Source organism: Thermoascus crustaceus (genome assembly GCF_041956765.1).
Source record: "Thermoascus crustaceus strain CBS 181.67 unplaced genomic scaffold VTN00scaffold_5, whole genome shotgun sequence".
Taxonomy (NCBI): Eukaryota; Fungi; Ascomycota; class Eurotiomycetes; order Eurotiales; family Thermoascaceae; genus Thermoascus; species Thermoascus crustaceus.
In genome coordinates, this window is record NW_027192531.1 from 1026143 (window position 1) to 1043372 (window position 17230).

At 52.3% G+C, this 17230-nt stretch overlaps 6 protein-coding genes across 6 annotated transcripts; 3 read left to right on the plus strand and 3 right to left on the minus strand.

The window, feature by feature from the left end:
* Nucleotides 1–1350: 1350 nt before the first annotated feature.
* Nucleotides 1351–2538, plus strand: VTN00DRAFT_7919 (uncharacterized protein; the record flags this gene model as incomplete). Its single annotated transcript, XM_069434715.1, has 1 exon — nucleotides 1351–2538. The coding sequence occupies one exon, from the start codon at nucleotides 1351–1353 to the stop codon at nucleotides 2536–2538; it is 1188 nt and encodes a 395-aa protein (XP_069286185.1).
* Nucleotides 2539–3585: 1047 nt separating this feature from the next.
* VTN00DRAFT_7920 (uncharacterized protein) lies at nucleotides 3586–6077 on the minus strand (the record flags this gene model as incomplete). The annotated part of the gene is made up of 3 exons (XM_069434717.1): nucleotides 3586–5277; nucleotides 5332–5392; nucleotides 5446–6077. 3 exons carry the CDS (start codon nucleotides 6075–6077, stop codon nucleotides 3586–3588), a joined length of 2385 nt encoding a protein of 794 aa, XP_069286186.1.
* A 613-nt stretch (nucleotides 6078–6690) lies between these two features.
* Nucleotides 6691–7816, plus strand: VTN00DRAFT_7921 (uncharacterized protein; the record flags this gene model as incomplete). Its single annotated transcript, XM_069434718.1, has 3 exons — nucleotides 6691–6693; nucleotides 6760–7327; nucleotides 7377–7816. The coding sequence occupies 3 exons, from the start codon at nucleotides 6691–6693 to the stop codon at nucleotides 7814–7816; spliced, it is 1011 nt and encodes a 336-aa protein (XP_069286187.1).
* A 645-nt stretch (nucleotides 7817–8461) lies between these two features.
* Nucleotides 8462–9929, plus strand: VTN00DRAFT_7922 (uncharacterized protein; the record flags this gene model as incomplete). Its single annotated transcript, XM_069434719.1, has 3 exons — nucleotides 8462–8914; nucleotides 8987–9744; nucleotides 9806–9929. 3 exons carry the CDS (start codon nucleotides 8462–8464, stop codon nucleotides 9927–9929), a joined length of 1335 nt encoding a protein of 444 aa, XP_069286188.1.
* A 390-nt stretch (nucleotides 9930–10319) lies between these two features.
* Nucleotides 10320–12128, minus strand: VTN00DRAFT_7923 (uncharacterized protein; the record flags this gene model as incomplete). The annotated part of the gene is made up of 1 exon (XM_069434720.1): nucleotides 10320–12128. One exon carries the CDS (start codon nucleotides 12126–12128, stop codon nucleotides 10320–10322), a length of 1809 nt encoding a protein of 602 aa, XP_069286189.1.
* Nucleotides 12129–12902: 774 nt separating this feature from the next.
* On the minus strand, nucleotides 12903–16560 carry VTN00DRAFT_7924 (uncharacterized protein; the record flags this gene model as incomplete). The annotated part of the gene is made up of 5 exons (XM_069434721.1): nucleotides 12903–12911; nucleotides 12979–13101; nucleotides 13176–13432; nucleotides 13492–16289; nucleotides 16403–16560. The coding sequence occupies 5 exons, from the start codon at nucleotides 16558–16560 to the stop codon at nucleotides 12903–12905; spliced, it is 3345 nt and encodes a 1114-aa protein (XP_069286190.1).
* Between the last annotated feature and the right edge of the window lie 670 nt (nucleotides 16561–17230).

Sequence of the window (17230 nt, forward strand, 5' to 3'; positions counted from 1 at the left end):
GTTCTGCCTTTTTTCCGACCTGGCCCGCATCGGGGATCTTCTTCTGGACCCGTAGAAAGCTTGCTTTGGCTTCTCCGTATAACCGTGCACCACTGTGGAGCCCCTTTTCATGAACTGTTGCTGTTCGACTGTTGGCCTGTTTCTGTTACGGAATCCATCTCTGTCTGCAGGAGACAGGGTTTTTCCTGGTCGTCCCGAGGCTTAGCGCCTGCAATTGGCCCGGCCTTAGCGCTCTTGGATCAGTATTGCTGTGCACAACCAGCGATCAGAGGGTCGGAGGCTCTCTGTCTGGTACCTTGTAGGTATGCGATGGCCGTTCAAAGAGGCGGCAGTTAAGTTTCGTGAGATGGGCGCGGTATCGACGATCGAATGTTCTCGCCCCGGACCGACCCCTGACCAGTGCCCACGCCACACCCAAAAAGTCCTCCGTTCAATTAGTATCGAAGGTGCTGAGCGTGGCGTCAAACATATTCGCGCCTTAAATTAGCAGGACCGTTAGCCATTGGAGGGACTTGTTCAGGAGCGGAGAAACGGCAAGACGCTGTCCCTATCACGGCGACACACGCCGGCCCTAAGGCCTGGGCTTTTCAATAAGCGTGAGGAACACGCTCGAAAGGCGTCAAGAGAAGTCAAAACAGACGCTCATGCCCCTGCCACGACTGCTTTCTCAGGACGATATCCCCGGCTATTGCTCCAGAGGGCAGCCTCAAACTGGGGTCGAGGCGGTCAATTTAGTAAGAAATTAGGCGTTGTGGCTTTCTAGGCTGCGTGTAACCAGGCTACTACTCTCTAAACCAGCTCCGCCGCTATTGGCTTTTTTCCATTATTACGCGCCAAGGCTGGCAGTATAATAGCATCCACCGTCACTCCGTGAGAATGCGGGAAGAGGCCTTCGACGGAACCGGGCCCCTATTCAACATCTCTCTTGCTTTGGCGGGCGACTGCCCGTACTGCATGAAATAGAGAAGTCTGGCCACAGTCTCTTCCAACGATCGACGAAAATCGCCCACCTGAGGGGGCATCCGTTCCTTTCACACCGGAGAATTGCCGTCCATCTCCCGCCGAACGCAGATCCAGCGTGCGAGATTAGAAGCGGTGAGACAAGAATCGTTGTCTGTCGAGGTTACGGGGAGACGCCGACGGTGGCCTCGAAACCCTCGATATCATTCACGTCGACGCTGAAACGGCCTGTCATGTCCCCAGTCTCACGACCTTCTTTCTCTCATTAAGCCTCTACGGCAATAGTCACTCGTTTATACCACCATGAGCGCCCTGGTGAGTTGCCCTCTTGACAGCTCAATCAGCCAGCGCTCACGACGCTCGTTACAACCTCTCTGCTCGTCTAGCGCCATGTCGCGCTATGACAGACCACGACCTCGCCGGCGGTGTCCAAAGTCGGTAACGGACGGATCGGGCAGGTTCACGAAGCTGTCTCTGCTCGTCCTGATATCCTTAATTCTAATGCTCTGTCCACCGGTCGTCGCATCAGATGCTCCCGATAGTATCGACGTCTCGTCCTGGACGGAGCAATCTAGTTCCTTTACGGAGAGACGGAGGGAGATCATTGTCGATCGCGGGGAATCCCCACCACAACCACGTGTAGACGTGGAGGGAATACAACTTGACAGCGACAATCATCCTTCCGACGATCATGGCGACGATCATCATGGCAGCTTCTTATACACTAAGACGTCAAGACCACCGGCAATCCCGATCAAGAGATCGTCGACATCGGACACGTCCGCGATGAGCTCTTCGGTCACGACGTCGATAGAGCCATTTCCGACCCCCTTAGATGGTGCTGGATTAGGAGACAAGAGAAACTTCACGAGCGAAAACTGTCCCAGCTTTCTCTACAACAACATCCGCAACGATGCCACCATCTCTTCCTGCCACGCCATCTCCCTGCTTATGCAAAATTCCAATTCCTTCTTTAGCACTCTGAAATCCCGGACCTCGCTCACCCAGGTCCTGGATACAGCGTGTTCCAGCCCGATGTCGTTGTGCACGGATGTACTGTCTGATCGCGCCTCGCAGCTCATCAAGAAAGACGCCTGCGGTGAGGATTACAAGCTGGGGAATCCAATCGTGACCGAGGTGTACGACGCACTGATTGCCTACCAGCCTCTCTTCCAGGCCACCTGCCTCAAGGATCCGAGCACCAATGACTACTGCTATGTCCAGGCGGCTGGGCCCAATTCCACCAAGATAGACGACTCGTACGTCTACTACCTGCCGCTCGCGACGCCCTTCCCAGGTTCGAGCCGGCCGACCTGCAACCAGTGTCTGCAGTCTACGATGGAGATCTTCGCCGACGCCGCGCAGACCAAGGGCCAGCCGCTCACAAAGACCTACATCCCCGCCGCGCAGCAGATCAATATCGCGTGCGGGCCCAATTTTGCGAGTACAGCCATTGACGTCGGATCGAAGAAGCCCATCTCGGCGGGCAGTCTGACGGGCCGCGGCCGGCCGGACATGGAACTCATGGGTTACGTTTTGATGTTGAGCTTGGCTGCTACTGTGCTTGGAATTCTTTGATAAATATTTTAACATTTTTTTTCCCAAACAAGATGTCACGTAGTTCCATGTCAAATAGTACCTATAGTACGTATCCTTGGAACAACGTGAATAATTGCACCTGCTTTATAAGTATGTACGTATGTTACAGAACTTATGTGACACTTCGATTCCATTACATCTCTCTCCTCTTCTTCTTCCCCCCTTCCCCCTCTCTTCTTTATTTCCTTTACCCATTTCCCATTTACCAATTCTTGTCCAATTCTTTTTTTTTAAAGCCCGACGACATCCGCCCATACATACATACCTCACGTACAGTATACGGGACCACGGATTTCACGAGTTCAGAGGAGTTAAAAAAGGTTAATTTTTCCTCGAAAATACAAAACTTTCCAGCTCTCTCTCTCTCTTTCTTTCTCGTCACTCGTTTATCGTTCATAACAACAAGTTCCACTCACCCATATAGGTATGTAGATCTGTAGACACTTTTATCTTATCTATCCGTAGATTACCGATCTTGCGTTCCGAAAGTTTTTTTCTTCTCCCAGAACGTAAGTAAGCGCCTTTTGCAGGGAAAAATGAGGAATGTACAGCACCCTTGGAGGATCATTACGATACAAGAGAATGAATGGTCCATATCGTCCCCTCAAAAAGGATAATGGCTGCGGATTATACCCATGTAAGCAGGTAAACGCGATCTTGGTTTACAGAGATGGACAAGTGAAAAGAAGAATCAACCCGAGTTTTTATTCATGATGGATATTCTAAACAAAAGGACATCAATCATGAAGACGAGAGAGAGAAAACCAAGTCAATTATATCCAAAAAATTAACATCAAGAGACATAGACAGCGTGAGCAGGTTTATGTGTTGGGGTTAGATCGTAATCGTTGCTATGATAGGATAAAGTGACAGAAGAGGCAAGGAGGGCAAGAATTATGCAGGAATTAGATTTTACCAACAAGATAGAATGTGCAAAATATACATGTCAAGAATATATGGCGAGAGAGAGAGGGAAGAAATTCTGCACAAGGTGTATCTTGCTGTTCTGTCCCGAAAATCAGGCTTTCAGTTTCGGCTTCTCCTCAGGGATGCGGTGTCCCCAAGGGCTACGCCCACAAGGCTCTGCTGCGGACCGCTGAAACTGACAGCCGGACTTGCGGCGCCACCAAGCAAGGCGGCATCCCTTTCCCGTTTGACTCTGTAGTATGCCAACTTGGCGAACCGGCTCAGGTGGTTCCAGAAATGCCGGCCCGCTTCGTGCGCGGCTATCCGGTCCAAAAGCTCGACCGTCGCTTCACGGACTTTCTGGTCGGGGTGGAAGAGACCCATGCTGATGTAGAACAGACCCGCCTGGCTTTCTGGAGTAACGGTGAGGAGCTGGCAGATGCTTGCGTAGTCCTTGACCGCGTGCGCGAATGCGAGGTAGATGGCTCCTGCATCTGCATGGGACAGTTTCCCTGTCCTTAGTCGATCGTGGTGGTGGTGCAGGTCGAGCTTTTTAACCGGCCTTCCCGCGTAATACATCGTCGCGATGTCCTGGATAAACGCATAGTAGGAGCGCGTGTTCCGCCAGCCTTCGATCCTCGACACAGAGGCTGCCAATTCACGGTACTTGGAGGCTTCGTCAGGCCAAACGTAGCCGTGTCCACGAAGGGATGCGGGATCCGACGGATCTGAAACGACACCGCTCGGACTCTGGGGTGATGCCTCTTCTCCCGGGCCGATGATATAGAGTGCCGATGCTCCGTAGACTGTCTCTTCAAACGCAGCAGCAACGCGCGTAAATTTGGTGATATAGGCGCGCCATTTTGCACGGATCGCACCCTCGCCGTGACGATTGCTGATGCTTCGCAGGATATCTTCCATGAAAAGATTATCTCCTGTCGGATCTGTGTTTTGCGCGGGTGAATTGGCTGGCATGAAAGCACTCTGTTGCTGGAAGTACAGGAGCCCTTCTGTCACTGGAGCTGGATCGATACGACTGCTGATCTTCATTCGCCCGGAAGGCAGATCGCAGAGAAGATCCCACCATTCATGGTGGTTGGCAAAGGTTGGATTCGTCACTCCGGCGATAAACCCAGGTACTTTGAGGAGATCATCGATCTTCGTCAGGTCGGTGTAAGGGAATGCGTGTCTGGTGAAACCACGCAAAATCCCGCCTGAAGCAAGAGCACAAGCCGCAAGAACAGCCTCGGCCACTTCCCCTGACGGCTGATTATGCCCAAGGAATATAACCCGTTTCTGAGTAAGCATCGCATTGACGAGGACGATGATAGGATGGGTGTACGCCCCGCTCGTTGTAAGGTGAGGATGGAGCGCAAATGGTTGAGGCGAAGTAGCGTGAGGAGCTGAAAATGTCTGTATCAGCTTGATCAAGGAGAAGTCGCCCACTGTCTCCGGCCACACCGCGGTTGGCACTTTCACCGGAATGGGGATGTCGTTATAAACAACTTTCGATTCGAATTCGTGTGTGTCTCTAGGAAGTATGTAGCGAGGTCGGTTTGTTTGAGTTTTGGGTGACTCCGGAGACTGAATCTCTCCTTCAAAACCTTCATCCTCCATCCGTTGCTGAATCATTCGCTCAAATTTTTCAATAAACATATCTTTCGAATCGCTTGCTTGTAATATATGTCGCTCGAGAAGAGAAAATCGGGGCATTAGCGAGAGATCCATAGCATTCACGGCATTATAGAGCGCCGCCAGCGTTTCCGGATACGGAGATTTGAAGTAGTCTTCCAGCGCCAGCAGAAGTAATGGCTTAACGCTGTTAGCTGTGGTCACTGAGCAGTACGAAAAGGAAATTCAACATACTTTATATATATGAAGAAACGAATGCCTTGTGCATATCGCCATTGCCTTGACGACAGCACCTCTGGATTTAATATTAGCAGGACACGGTGAAAGAGAGGATGAGGGGAGACATACCGTCTAACTGTATTATCCTGCTTCGTATTTACAAGGTTCAATACATACATCAAAGGCGGCCCTTCACCACCCTCTTCTTCCTCATCGCTACTCTCCTCTTCATCTGAAGACCCATCTCCAGAACCATTCTCTTGGTTTCTATTTCCCTTTTTGCCCTTGTCCTTATTGTCTCCGTCCTGGGATTCATCTTCCTCATCGGTCGTGTCCTTATGCAAGAAGAAGATAGTCCAGTCTTGGCTCCTGACATGTGTCTGATCCGGTAGCATTAGCTCCGCCAACATACTCTCGTCGCCGCTAATGGCGCTCGGATACTGATGCTCCATGATCGGACCGCGGTCAATGTGGAATGAGGCGACGAGTATATATTCGACATGGCGCTCCGGCGAATCCAGGGGATACTGCGACTTGTATCGTCTCTTTTTTGTCTGGAAACCTTGGTCAGACTGCTCTGCAGACCGACGACGCGACGATGTCCGCGAGCTGGGTGTTCTTCTCAGCATAGAGCCTGCCGGGGACAGTCTGGGAAGCTGATGGCCATTCGAATTGCCAGCGGACGGAAACGAATTGAGAGAGTTCCGTCTCTCTTGGGCGGAATCATTCGTGGAAGGCCGATAGGATAGGGTGGTCGACATATTTGCGACTTGGACTTGCGAATTGCGGTAAAGACTATTGCACCTGGCAACTGGACTATAGCAATCGCATGCTCCTGCGATCGAATTCACGAAGAAGGCTGGTGGCGCTCTGTGGTCAGTGAAGGCTCCAGCTACGGAGTACATCCATAGTATGGTTCAGGGGCAATCAAGCGCACCGATCTCCGCCTTTGAGGGATGAGCGGTTATAGGTTCAGACGAATTCCGCAATTAAGGATAGAAAACATTACAAACACAAAACTCCTCCATCATACCATCATGACATTATATCGTCTCCAAGCTCTTGGTGAGCGTTTTCAGAGAGCATCGCAGCGTGTGCTGCGTCGAGCCCTCTGTGATGCCGGTTCCTGCACGTGCCGTGCTCGGTTCGGTCCCGGAGCCGGCTTTATGTCCCGCCGGTCCCGGAGCAGCTGATATTCCGTTTGTTTACATGGAGACAGAGTCTATGGCCTCGATGTATACAGTTCATGACGTTGAAGAGTTCCACTGCTTTGACGACTGCTTCTTCTCCATTACTTTATGTGCTCATGAAAGCTAATGACACTGTGATGCTGTGTTGAATTTTTTCTCATCTTGTCGTTACGATTCTATTATCATGGTGAGTCGCCGCTCTCCCCACCCATATCGATGACCTCGAGATCTCCGTTACTCATACAACTTACAGGTTACTCCTAATTCTCCGTTTAAACCGTCCCCTTTATCATTCGGGTCAACACGTACCTCTCCTTTCCGCCGACAATCTTCTCCCAATTCCCCGTCGACAACTATCCGACAAAACACACCTGGAAGTTCCCCAAGCAAAGGGCACACTCCTGTTCAGACTCCCAGCAAACTAAACCAGTCGTATACTGCTACTGTTGAAGATGCGGATGATGATGTCTTTACAAGTAGTAACGAGCCAATTCCTCAGCCCAAATTTCAAGAAACAACCACGTCCCCTAGAGGACCAAGCCCTGTGCCCACGAGACCAACTCCGTCCCCTGGTCGTGGACCAACTCCTTCACCTTCGAGGGAAGCAACGGTTTCGCCTAGTAGGGGTGCCAATCCACGCGGTAGTTTCTCTTCGATGATGGGTGCGAAGCCTGCTGAACCTGCATCGGTAGAGAACGATGCTTTGCCGAGGCTGCCGCCAGCACAGTTGAGGGAAATACGGGAGGCCTTTCAGGTCCTTGATCGGGACAACGATGGAAGCGTGAACAAGGATGACGTTGCTGACGTGCTTAAGAACTTGGGTAGGTTTGGCCGAATCGTTCAATGAAAGTCTTTCCTAACGCCAATTAGGTCAAGATTCGTCATCCTCCGCGGCCGCTCAGTTCTTTCCTCCTGGCGGAGCCCAGACAATAAATCTCCCGACATTTTTGAATACTATATCTACGTCTCTGGCTTCTCTGTCATCTTCAAAGGAGCTTCAAAATGCTTTGGCGGCGTTTGATGACGACGACAGCGGTCAGATTGATGTTGCAGAGTTACGGGATGCTTTATTGCACACCAGCCCAGACGCAGGCGAGGCTCCTCTCACCGAGAGGGAGATTGATGAGGTCCTGAATGGGTTCACGGGACGAAGGGCATTTGGAGGCAAGAGTACGAGGACCAATGGATTGAGCGGGGGACCGAAGAAAGGTGAGGTCTTCCGTTATCAGGAGTTTCTCGATAGTATCATGGGCGGGTCAGAGGGTGGGCATACTGGCACGAGGCGTGAAACCGGACCCATTAAGGGCTGAATTGGAACTTCGGTAGATCTGTGATCGGCTGGACCAAATTTGGGTTATGGAGTTTCGGGTGGGGATCCACGGATGCTAGCAACCGGGTCCGAGTTTGGTTTCGATGATGATTTCTGGTTCAACTTCTAGGACTCAGGTAGATTCAATTGTTCCAGCTGCATCGAATGCCTACCTAGGTAGGTTAGTAACTTGTAACTTATGGGACAGGAATGCGAGGATCAGAACAGTTCATGTATTGACGAAGCAGTGAAAGGTACCGATCAGAGCTTTTCCTGTAACGTCCAGATCCTTGGCATGATCAAAAGAGCGGTCAAAGAACCACAGAGACCAGATAGTGAGGGGTAGCTGTATGGGGCCTGCACGACGGTTGAAGTCCAGATTAGGTTGAGCAGCGCACCGGCGCCGCCTTCAGAAGAGCCTCGCCCAGCCATTCGGAACTCCAGCGACGACCAGGCACGCGTCGCGTCCCCGCACCCTCTGTTTGAGAAGCACCAGTCATCACACTACCGAGCTATCCACCAGAGTCCGCGATAACTATGTGGACTGACATCCACTGACAGGCCTACTTCGCGGGTTAGGAGAACCGCTTGACTTAGTGGTGCTGCCACGGTGCCCAGTTCCCCCGCTTCAGAATCTTGCTTGAAGATGACGTCTAAACCTCAGTCGCAGCGCAGTGTTCAGAAATTCGCGGTGCCTGCTTCGCCGCGGACTAACCGGACTCTACGAAGATATCAGTCCCAGCAGTCCCTGACCTCGAGTGTCTCGTCCTTCAGCACCGAACCGCGCCAGCCACTCCCGAGCAATTCGAGCGATTCACATTCTCTTACGGAAGAGCTGTTGCAGTATGTGCAATCCGACTCTCCAAACCGCCCTCGAACGCGGGGGAGATCGAGTAGCGACGTTGGAACGCCAAACCCACCCGCTGTACCGATTCAAAAAAGACCGTCGAGGAAGACAGGCTCTGGCATCGGGGTAAAGAAATCCGGCATCGAGATTCTTCTGCGAGACGGGCCGCCGAATGGGAACCTTTTGGAGGGATTACAAGAATTGAGATACCTCATCCTATCTACGAGGGTCGATGCAGACAATGATGGCATGGTATGGACCTGATCAAGACGTGTTTGTGACTCCTTATTTGTGGCTGACGGGAGACTGATATCGCAACCGCAGTCTTCGCACCGCATATACTTGTGGTTAACTCTACTCAATATCCCTCCCCTACCGACAGACGAGTACCTTTCCTTAGTCCACCGTGGGCGCTCTCCAGCATACGCGAAGATCCGCAATGACACGTTCCGTACACTGGCTACGGACCCTCTCTTCAAACGCCGCGTCACGGAAGCAAGCCTGAGTCGGTTGCTGAACGCTATCGCATGGAAGCTGCATGATACTAAGAACGGTGTAACGGGGTCCCGTCCTCCTTCACGGAAGCGGGAGCGTATAATAGAACCTCCGCCCAGTATAGTGGAGGAACCCTTTCTGGAGTCACTTGAGACGGGAACAACAACTACTACAGCAAGTGCTTGCGAAACTGCGATCTACGTCCAGGGAATGAACGTCCTTTGCGCCCCTTTCCTCTATGCGGCCCGGAGCGAAGTGGAAGCTTTTGCCCTGTTCCATTATTTTATCACAAAGGAATGTCCGGGTTATATCCGTGGTGCCATGGACGGGGTGCACAGGGGTCTCAAGCTGCTGGATAGGTGTCTCGAGATTGTCGAACCGAAGCTCGCGAAGTATCTCTTTTCCAAGGGCATGCACGCTGAACTCTATGCCTTCCCTTCGGTACTGACACTCTGCGCCTGCACTCCACCACTTCCTGAGGTCCTGCACCTTTGGGACTTCCTATTTGCATATGGGCCACATTTGAACATTCTATGCATCGTTGCACAGCTTATCCGGATGCGAGATACAATACTGAAGAGCCCGAGGTACATATAATCCTTGTTATACTCACTGGATAGTTCTAGTTACTAACCTGAGAAACGCAAGCCCAAACAAGATTCTCCGATCATTCCCTCCTCTTGACGCGAAAGAAATCGTCGCTCTGACTGTGCTGATCGTACGCAAAATCCCGGAGGCTCTCTACGCGCAGCTGGTAGACCATGCCAAGTAAGGTTCTGCCAGAACAAAAAGCTTGTCTTTATTCCACCACACTCCGTCTTTCTTCTTCCACATGATTTTCCTGGTAACGATTTTTTGGTGGTTCGTCGGTTCCGAGAGTTTTCAATTTCCCCCTTATGTTGTGATTATATCCCATTTTTGATTGTGATTCACGAAGCAAAGGAGCTCTGGCGTCTCTGCTGGACGGGATGCCTTGGACGGGAAACCTAATGTTCGTATACATAGCCTTTTTTTTTCTTTCACGAATGATATGATGATTCGCGCAAGATAACATTTTTAACAGTGGATTGATTGTCGATCACTTGATAATCTTTATGTGGGTATCTAGCCCGATCGTGTTAACACCCCCACCCTCCCGATCTATATACAGGACAGCTCCACCTTAATTCTCCAAAGACGCCTCCCAGACGCACCTCTCGCACAAACATATCCCACCCAACGCGCCTCTCGCCCACTCCCTTCTCTCTTTAACATCGAGACCAATATCGCAGTAGTGATTCAGGATCTCCTCCCCTTTCCTGATCCCTCCCCGTCTCCCGTCATCCGCGTCTCGCCCCTCCTTGCCCTTCCACACCGCTCTTTCAGCCTCCGACCTCGCCATGAAGGTGATCTCTCCACCCCACTCCCACCGAACATTCGGATCACACGAGTGGTTCGCGAGACACCAGAGTGGGTGCACGGCGCAGACTTCGGGCCCGCCGTCCCACGTCGAGAGACGGCCTGAGGCAGTGCCGCGAAATTTGGCATATAGCGTGTTGAGGACCCAGGTATCGTAGAGAGGCAGCGTGGCGAAGGGGTCCAGACCCATCTCCTCCAGGATCCGCATCGGTTGGAGGACGTTGAGCTGGAACGAGAATGGGAGGGAGGCGGTAGGGTTGGATTCCCAGGGTAGCTGAAGAAGAAAGTCTTCCTCTTCTTTCGGCACGTTTGCGTCTGCGTCCGGGTCTATAGCCAGATCGTGGAAATCCCCCCAGATATACTTCACCTCGGGCAGCTCGAGCGGATGCACCTCCTGCGTGGCCGCCATGGCGATCGCCCGTCCCAGCAGTAACAGGTACAGGTAATCCGCCTTGTCCTTGGGATCCTGGATATCCCTTCCGATGGTCTCGAGCCCTTCCTGCCCGCAGACGGCTGCATGGTATACCTCCTGCGCGCGGTCGTGACATTTCTGGCTGCAGAAGATGGTGTCGTCGCATCCTCCTTCGCAGGCTACGGGCGGATTCTCAGACGAGAGATCCGGCAGCGGGCTGTTGCAGGCGTCGCACAGGTCGTCGTGGAGTCGGTTTGTCGCCGTCAGCAGGGACGATTCCCGGAGGAGGATCTCACCGGGGGAAATGTCCTCTTTGGCGAAGAGGCCGAGTTGGATGGACACTTCGCCGTCGCCGTCATCGTCTCGTTTTTTAGTCCCATCCACTGCTGAAGTAGAAGTGGTAGTATTATGCAAAGCCGGCAGCGCAACAGCTTTGACCTCACACTTCGGAGCAACATCCTTCAGCCTCTCATTCAACAACCGCAGCGTATCCGCCGCTTTGCGATCCGGCTCGTGCTCGTTCCAGGGGTAAAGGACCCTTCGTGCATAGCCCTGAACATTCAGAGCGCTGGGGTCGAACCCGACATCCTCTTCTTCCTTTCCTCCACGAGAACCATCGCGCCCCCGCCGCTTCTTCTGAACAGCAAAAAAGAGCCTCTTGATCTCCTTTATCTGCGCCTTCAAAACCGCATCATCCTTCAGCTTACCGCCGGGAAGTCCCATCCCGCGCACGCAAAACTCGTACGCATCCCGAAGACAACCGCAGCGGACCAGACCCCGGACCAGCAGACCGTAGACCTCCCCGATGCTCGCGTCGTATTCTTCCAGAGACGTGGGGACAAAGTTGTTACCGTCCTCATCATCTTCGTCCTCCTCTTCTTCATCATTTCCATCATCCTCCCCGCCATGATCAGGCTTCGGATTGGGATCTGCATCCGCATCCGCATCCGCAACCCGCCGCCTCGCGTGAAACTCACACCCATCAGGATCCACCACGGACTCGAGCAGCGTCAGCGCCCGGTATGCGTCCGCGGCTGCGAGGTCCGGGAAACCCAGACGCTCGTGGATGCGGCCACGCTCGAGGTGAAGCAGCGGGTTGTGCGGGTCCGCGTAGAGCTGGGCGGTCTTTTGCGCCCGCTCGGATAGGTCGTGGGGGTTCATAGTAATAATTTTGCTTTTTTCTTTTTGGAAATCAAGATGTGTGTGTGTGATGTGGGAGGTTGTAAAAGAAAGAAAAAAGAAACTGGGTACTGTATATCTATCAGACCCTTTTTGCCATCCCCGTCTAACCAAAAAATGAATAAAACAATAGATTGAGTTTTAACAAAAAAAAATAGACTGCACGCGCAGTGGAGTCTAAGAGAAAAGGTACATATTCCACAGAACGAAAATGAAAGGGATAAACATCACAACTTTTCACATTCTCTTTTCTATGTTCCCAGATTCATGAATTCAGAAAACTCGGTTCGATCTTCGCCATCGGTTCCGTCTCCCCCGCGATCTTTTTTTTACATCCCGTACCATGTCACTGATATCACGTGAGCCTTGGCGATCCATGGATCTACCCATATTCCTCCGGACTTCATTTCACGATACTGTCTACGACTGGGATGAGCTTTTAGGAGGCAGTTCCCTGGTTTTTCATTCTTCCATGCCACTTTATTTGAGCTAACTATCATCTAATCCTTTTTAAGCCAGTCATAATGAAACTGTAATGCTTTTCCGTCTTCCGCCAAAGGGGACGCTGGCGCCTGGATAACCCCGATCGTAAAGCTCAAAGACAGAAAGTAAACGTAGGTCGCCCAGGCTGGGGAAGAGTAATGTATTAAAAATTTAGCAAGATACAATGAATTAGATATCTTTCTAGCATCGTGGAGTTTCACAATTCGTATGACCTGGAGAGAACCGTTGTTGAGCTAGCGTCTCTCGCTTGCGTTACATCACCTGCAACTAACTGTTAGCGTCTGAAACGCAATGTCAGACGAGGTGGAATATATTGGAAGAAACTTACATTGCAGTTCTCGTCCAAGACAATTGTAGTGCCCTCTCCAACATCTCCACCTAGCGCAGCGATACCACCACCGATGGCTTGTCTCTCTCTCAGAGTTGCGGCCAGGCGGGCGAGCATACTTCTCTGTAAAAACAGTTAGAATAGCTCTCAACGCGATGAAAAGCACGCAACCAATAGGAGATAATGCAACTACGTACCGTAATGTATGCCTCGCTCATACCACCCTGCCGGTCGACGTCGTTTTGGCTCATAATCCGGTAGCTGTCTTGCATACGTTTACGGCTCTTGAGCCCGACGTCCAGACCACCTTGTCTTCCAAGCGTATTGGCCGGGTTGTCAGGATCCAAGATATTGATACCGCGACGGGCGTCCTCCTGCGCGCGTCTGTCAGGAGAATAAATCTTGATAGTGTTGTCGATTCCGGACGCCGCGATTGTGGGCTCAAAAGGATGACCTGCAATTCTGGTTAGTGTCCCCGACTCACAGCCATCCTGTAGGCTAATCGAAGCTTACCTTGCACCACGTTGACGACCTCGGCGTCACCCTCAAGAATATTGACCAAATTGGATGTCTTCCGATCCCAGATGAAGAGATGGCCCGAATCACTACCACTAACCACATACTCATCGTCCAGACCGAAATAATTGACATCCTTAACGGTCTTAATGTTGCAGTGTCCGCGGTAGACGTTCATATGCGTTGAGCACGGAACATGAAGCTCAACATCTTCTCTTCGACTGCTGTTCCGGAAGCCACCTCCTCGCCTGATGAAGGATGTCGCTGCTTCTTCATCTTCATCGGAAGACTCGAGTTCAGAATCGTCCATGTCATCGTCGTCATCGTCAACATCATCGTCATCATCGTCATCTTCAGAGTCTTGTTCTTCTGAAGAATCATCATCAGAGACTGCTGCCGCCATTTCAACGTCTGAACTAGAGCCCTCAGTGGGTGGCTCCTGCGAACTGCGATGTTCAGACTCCGGTTCCAATGAAGGACGTGCGCTTTCAGTTTCATGCGCGGCCTCTCTGGCTTGGGATGATCCTCGTCGATTTGCAGAACAAGAAGACGAAATTAGATGGAATGATTCAATTGGCTCCTCCTCTTCATTCGGATCAATGTCTTCCTGGATCCGTTCTCGCTCATCATCGTCGTCATCATCTTCCTCTACGGTCGTTCGGAGGCCACCGAAAGCGCGGTTTACGAGCTCAAAGTTTACACCGTCCCCTGCCTCCATGAGAATGCCTCTGCCCACCTTTAGACCCCAGAACCTCATTGCCACGCGGCGGTCTAAGGCACGGACGTTTGACGGGTTGGGTGGCTCGTTACTGCCTTCTACTCTGGCAGCGACGGTGGCAAGATCTTCTAGCGGCAGTTTTACAGCGTTGCCAAAGGCAGTAACAGCAGCGGACTGAGTCTCGAATACTATCCGACACTCGTCGTGCTCGAATCTGGAGGCATCGACGTTCACAACAGGCGCAGAGCCAGCTAGCTCCTGAAGGTAGGGGATCAGTACATCCTCAATAGCGTTTTCATCGGCATCTTCCGGTATCGGGAATCGCCTGTGGTCGCGTCTATACGACGGGTCACGCTTGAAGCCGTTCAGAAGTGCTGGTCGACCTCCTTCAAGCCAGAGCAAGATCGCTTTTAGGAAATCATAACCGAACTGAGATTCTGGATCTATTATACCCTGCTCTGTTGGAGCCGGGACGATCTGCCTGAACAGCTCCAGTTCGGGACTCTCCATACCGGAAGCGGTTTGGATTCTGCCTCCTAGGACGCGCGCCAGAGTTCCTGAAGCCTGGACAAATCTCCGAGCCGACTCTCGGTTGCGACGAAGGGCTTGCTGGAAAAGGACATCGTCCTCAGTGGGGTTGACCGGATATCTCCAGTTTCTGATGACCTCATCCATCTGCGGTAGGTACGTTGCTGCATATCCCAATGCCGCCGAGAATGACGCAGTGTGAGGCGTCGGTTCGGAGATGTCTTGCGATTCCGCGGCCTCCCTCACAGACGCCTCAAGTGAGAAAAGCGTCTTGCGAAGCCGCACGAGACCTTTGGCGATACGGAAGCTCAGCCTTTGCGCTTCATTAAGGACAGAATATCGCGCCCTCTCGATGACGTCTTCTGGCGCATCAGAGATGGGATCCGACGGGATCGGCGGGATCGGGATATTCTCAGACTCGCCATTCCCGTAGCGAACTCTGAAAGACATCTCCCTATCCTCATCGGGCTCCTCAGATCTCAGGCGAGACCGATGTCGATTTCCACTGGCCAAGGATGACATCGATTCCACCTTCTCGCGCTTCCGTTTCCTATTCTTATCTCTCCTCCTCCTGCCTGAATTAGAACCTCTCTGGAAAGACCCTGTATCCTTTCCTTTGGCCTCTCTTGCATCCGCACTCCGGATCAGGTCGAAGCTGTAGATGTGATCTCCAGACCAGCTAACCACCATCTCATTCGGGTTGGCATCGCTAATCTTGCAAGCGGTGATGTGGCCATTGTCATTCCGCTTCATTCTCTTCTTACCCCCGGGCGCAAATCTCCGGACACATCTCGTTGCCTGTCCCATCATCTCATCATCATGAGTTCCGGCCACTGGCGATGACCTCTGACCCCTTTCCGCCAGCAGGTCTCGACCCAGCATACGCCTGTCATGGAGGAAGCAATGCAGATGAGCACCGCCCAGAGCGATGTAGTGCGGCTGGCTGCTGGAACAGGATATGGTGTTCAGGTCCAGATGGTAGCGCTTATAGGAAATCAGTGGAGGAGGCACATTGGAATCGTCGTGCTCGAGACCGGGCCGGTAGGCCATGAAGCCTTGTCCGCCCCGAGGTGGAGGATATGCGGATGACGGCTGACGCAGGTCCCACTGACGAACCTCACCATCCTCGGAGCAAGTGAGGAAGAGATAAGGAGAATCCTCAGTGACGATCCGCTTCACCCGGTCCGCATGGGACCTGTAGACTCTAGCGTTCGTGTTTCCCTCACTCAGGTAGCGTGCCCCGGTGAAGAAGTTGTTGAACCGTCTACTCCTGGCCGAAGCCTCAAATGCTGATGAGGCAGCGGCGTTGCCACTTCGCCCAGCGTACTCGACGTCGAATACACGCACCTGCGAATCACCAGCACATGTGACAAGGGTCTGGTCATTCGAGTGGGGCATAAATTTAACCGAAAAGATATTTGCCCTATGGCCAGTGGCCACGGTGGTGTTCAAAGAGAAGGGAGCATTCGAAGAGTCCGGTTGATAGGAGTAGATGTTGATGTGCTGATCATCCGAGCCAGATGCTAGAAGGCGTCCCGAACGGGACCAGCTTGGGATGTGTTAGCAAGTAACCACCAAGAGAGAGCGAGGGAAGACACGATATGCGGCAGGAGTAAAGCTCACAGGGCCAGGGGGGAAACAGCGAAGAGTGATGGTCCATACCTCAAAGCGTTGACACAGCCCGTGTGACCACCCAGTTCATTCACGATGTCCAAGTCTTCGATCCATTCCTTGGCTCCATATATGCCCCGGATACCGGCATATTGTGAGGTATTTCCCAATTCCCGCCGCAAAAGGCGGTCGTGCACAGAGTATTTCATCTTGGTCTGGAACGCGAAAGGTCGGATTTCTAACAGGACGATCGTTCGGTTCCGCGCACTTCAGCCTGCTCCTCCAGCAAAGGTCATGACGAAGCACGGCACTTCAGCTAGGAAAGGCCTCGTCAGCACTGGAGGTTAATAGAGCCGTTTGTGATATATTACTATCCCTCCACTTTTGTGGAGATTGTAGCGTAGGAAGGAGAGCCGGGGACTGATCGGATCAGACTCGAGGTGGTGGAGAGAGCAGGAAGCTCGGAGGCGTCAGCGGCAGCCGTTATCGATAGTGACGGAGCTATCGAAGCTATGGAACCCACATGCCCCGATTTCCCGACGCGGGCACGGCAAATCAGACAGAAGAGAGGCGACAAAATGAGGGCAGGCCTGGACCCAAAGGAAGGGGACTGCAAGTGACTTTGAGTAGTGTAGTGTCAGACAGGGACCCTGAGGCTCTTAGCCAGAACAACGCACAGCGAGAGGGGAAAAGAGAGTGAGTGGTGGACGGCCGGAGATGGAAGGGGAGTCTCCACCCACGTAACGGGCGTGTCAGAAGCCGGAGCTCGGCAAAACTCTGGTTCTGCAAGGTCGCACGCGATGTCTGCAAGCCCTTTGCTGCTTACGGAAATTTGCCATATGCACCACTGTTTTTGCCGCGGTTACTGCTCTGAAAATG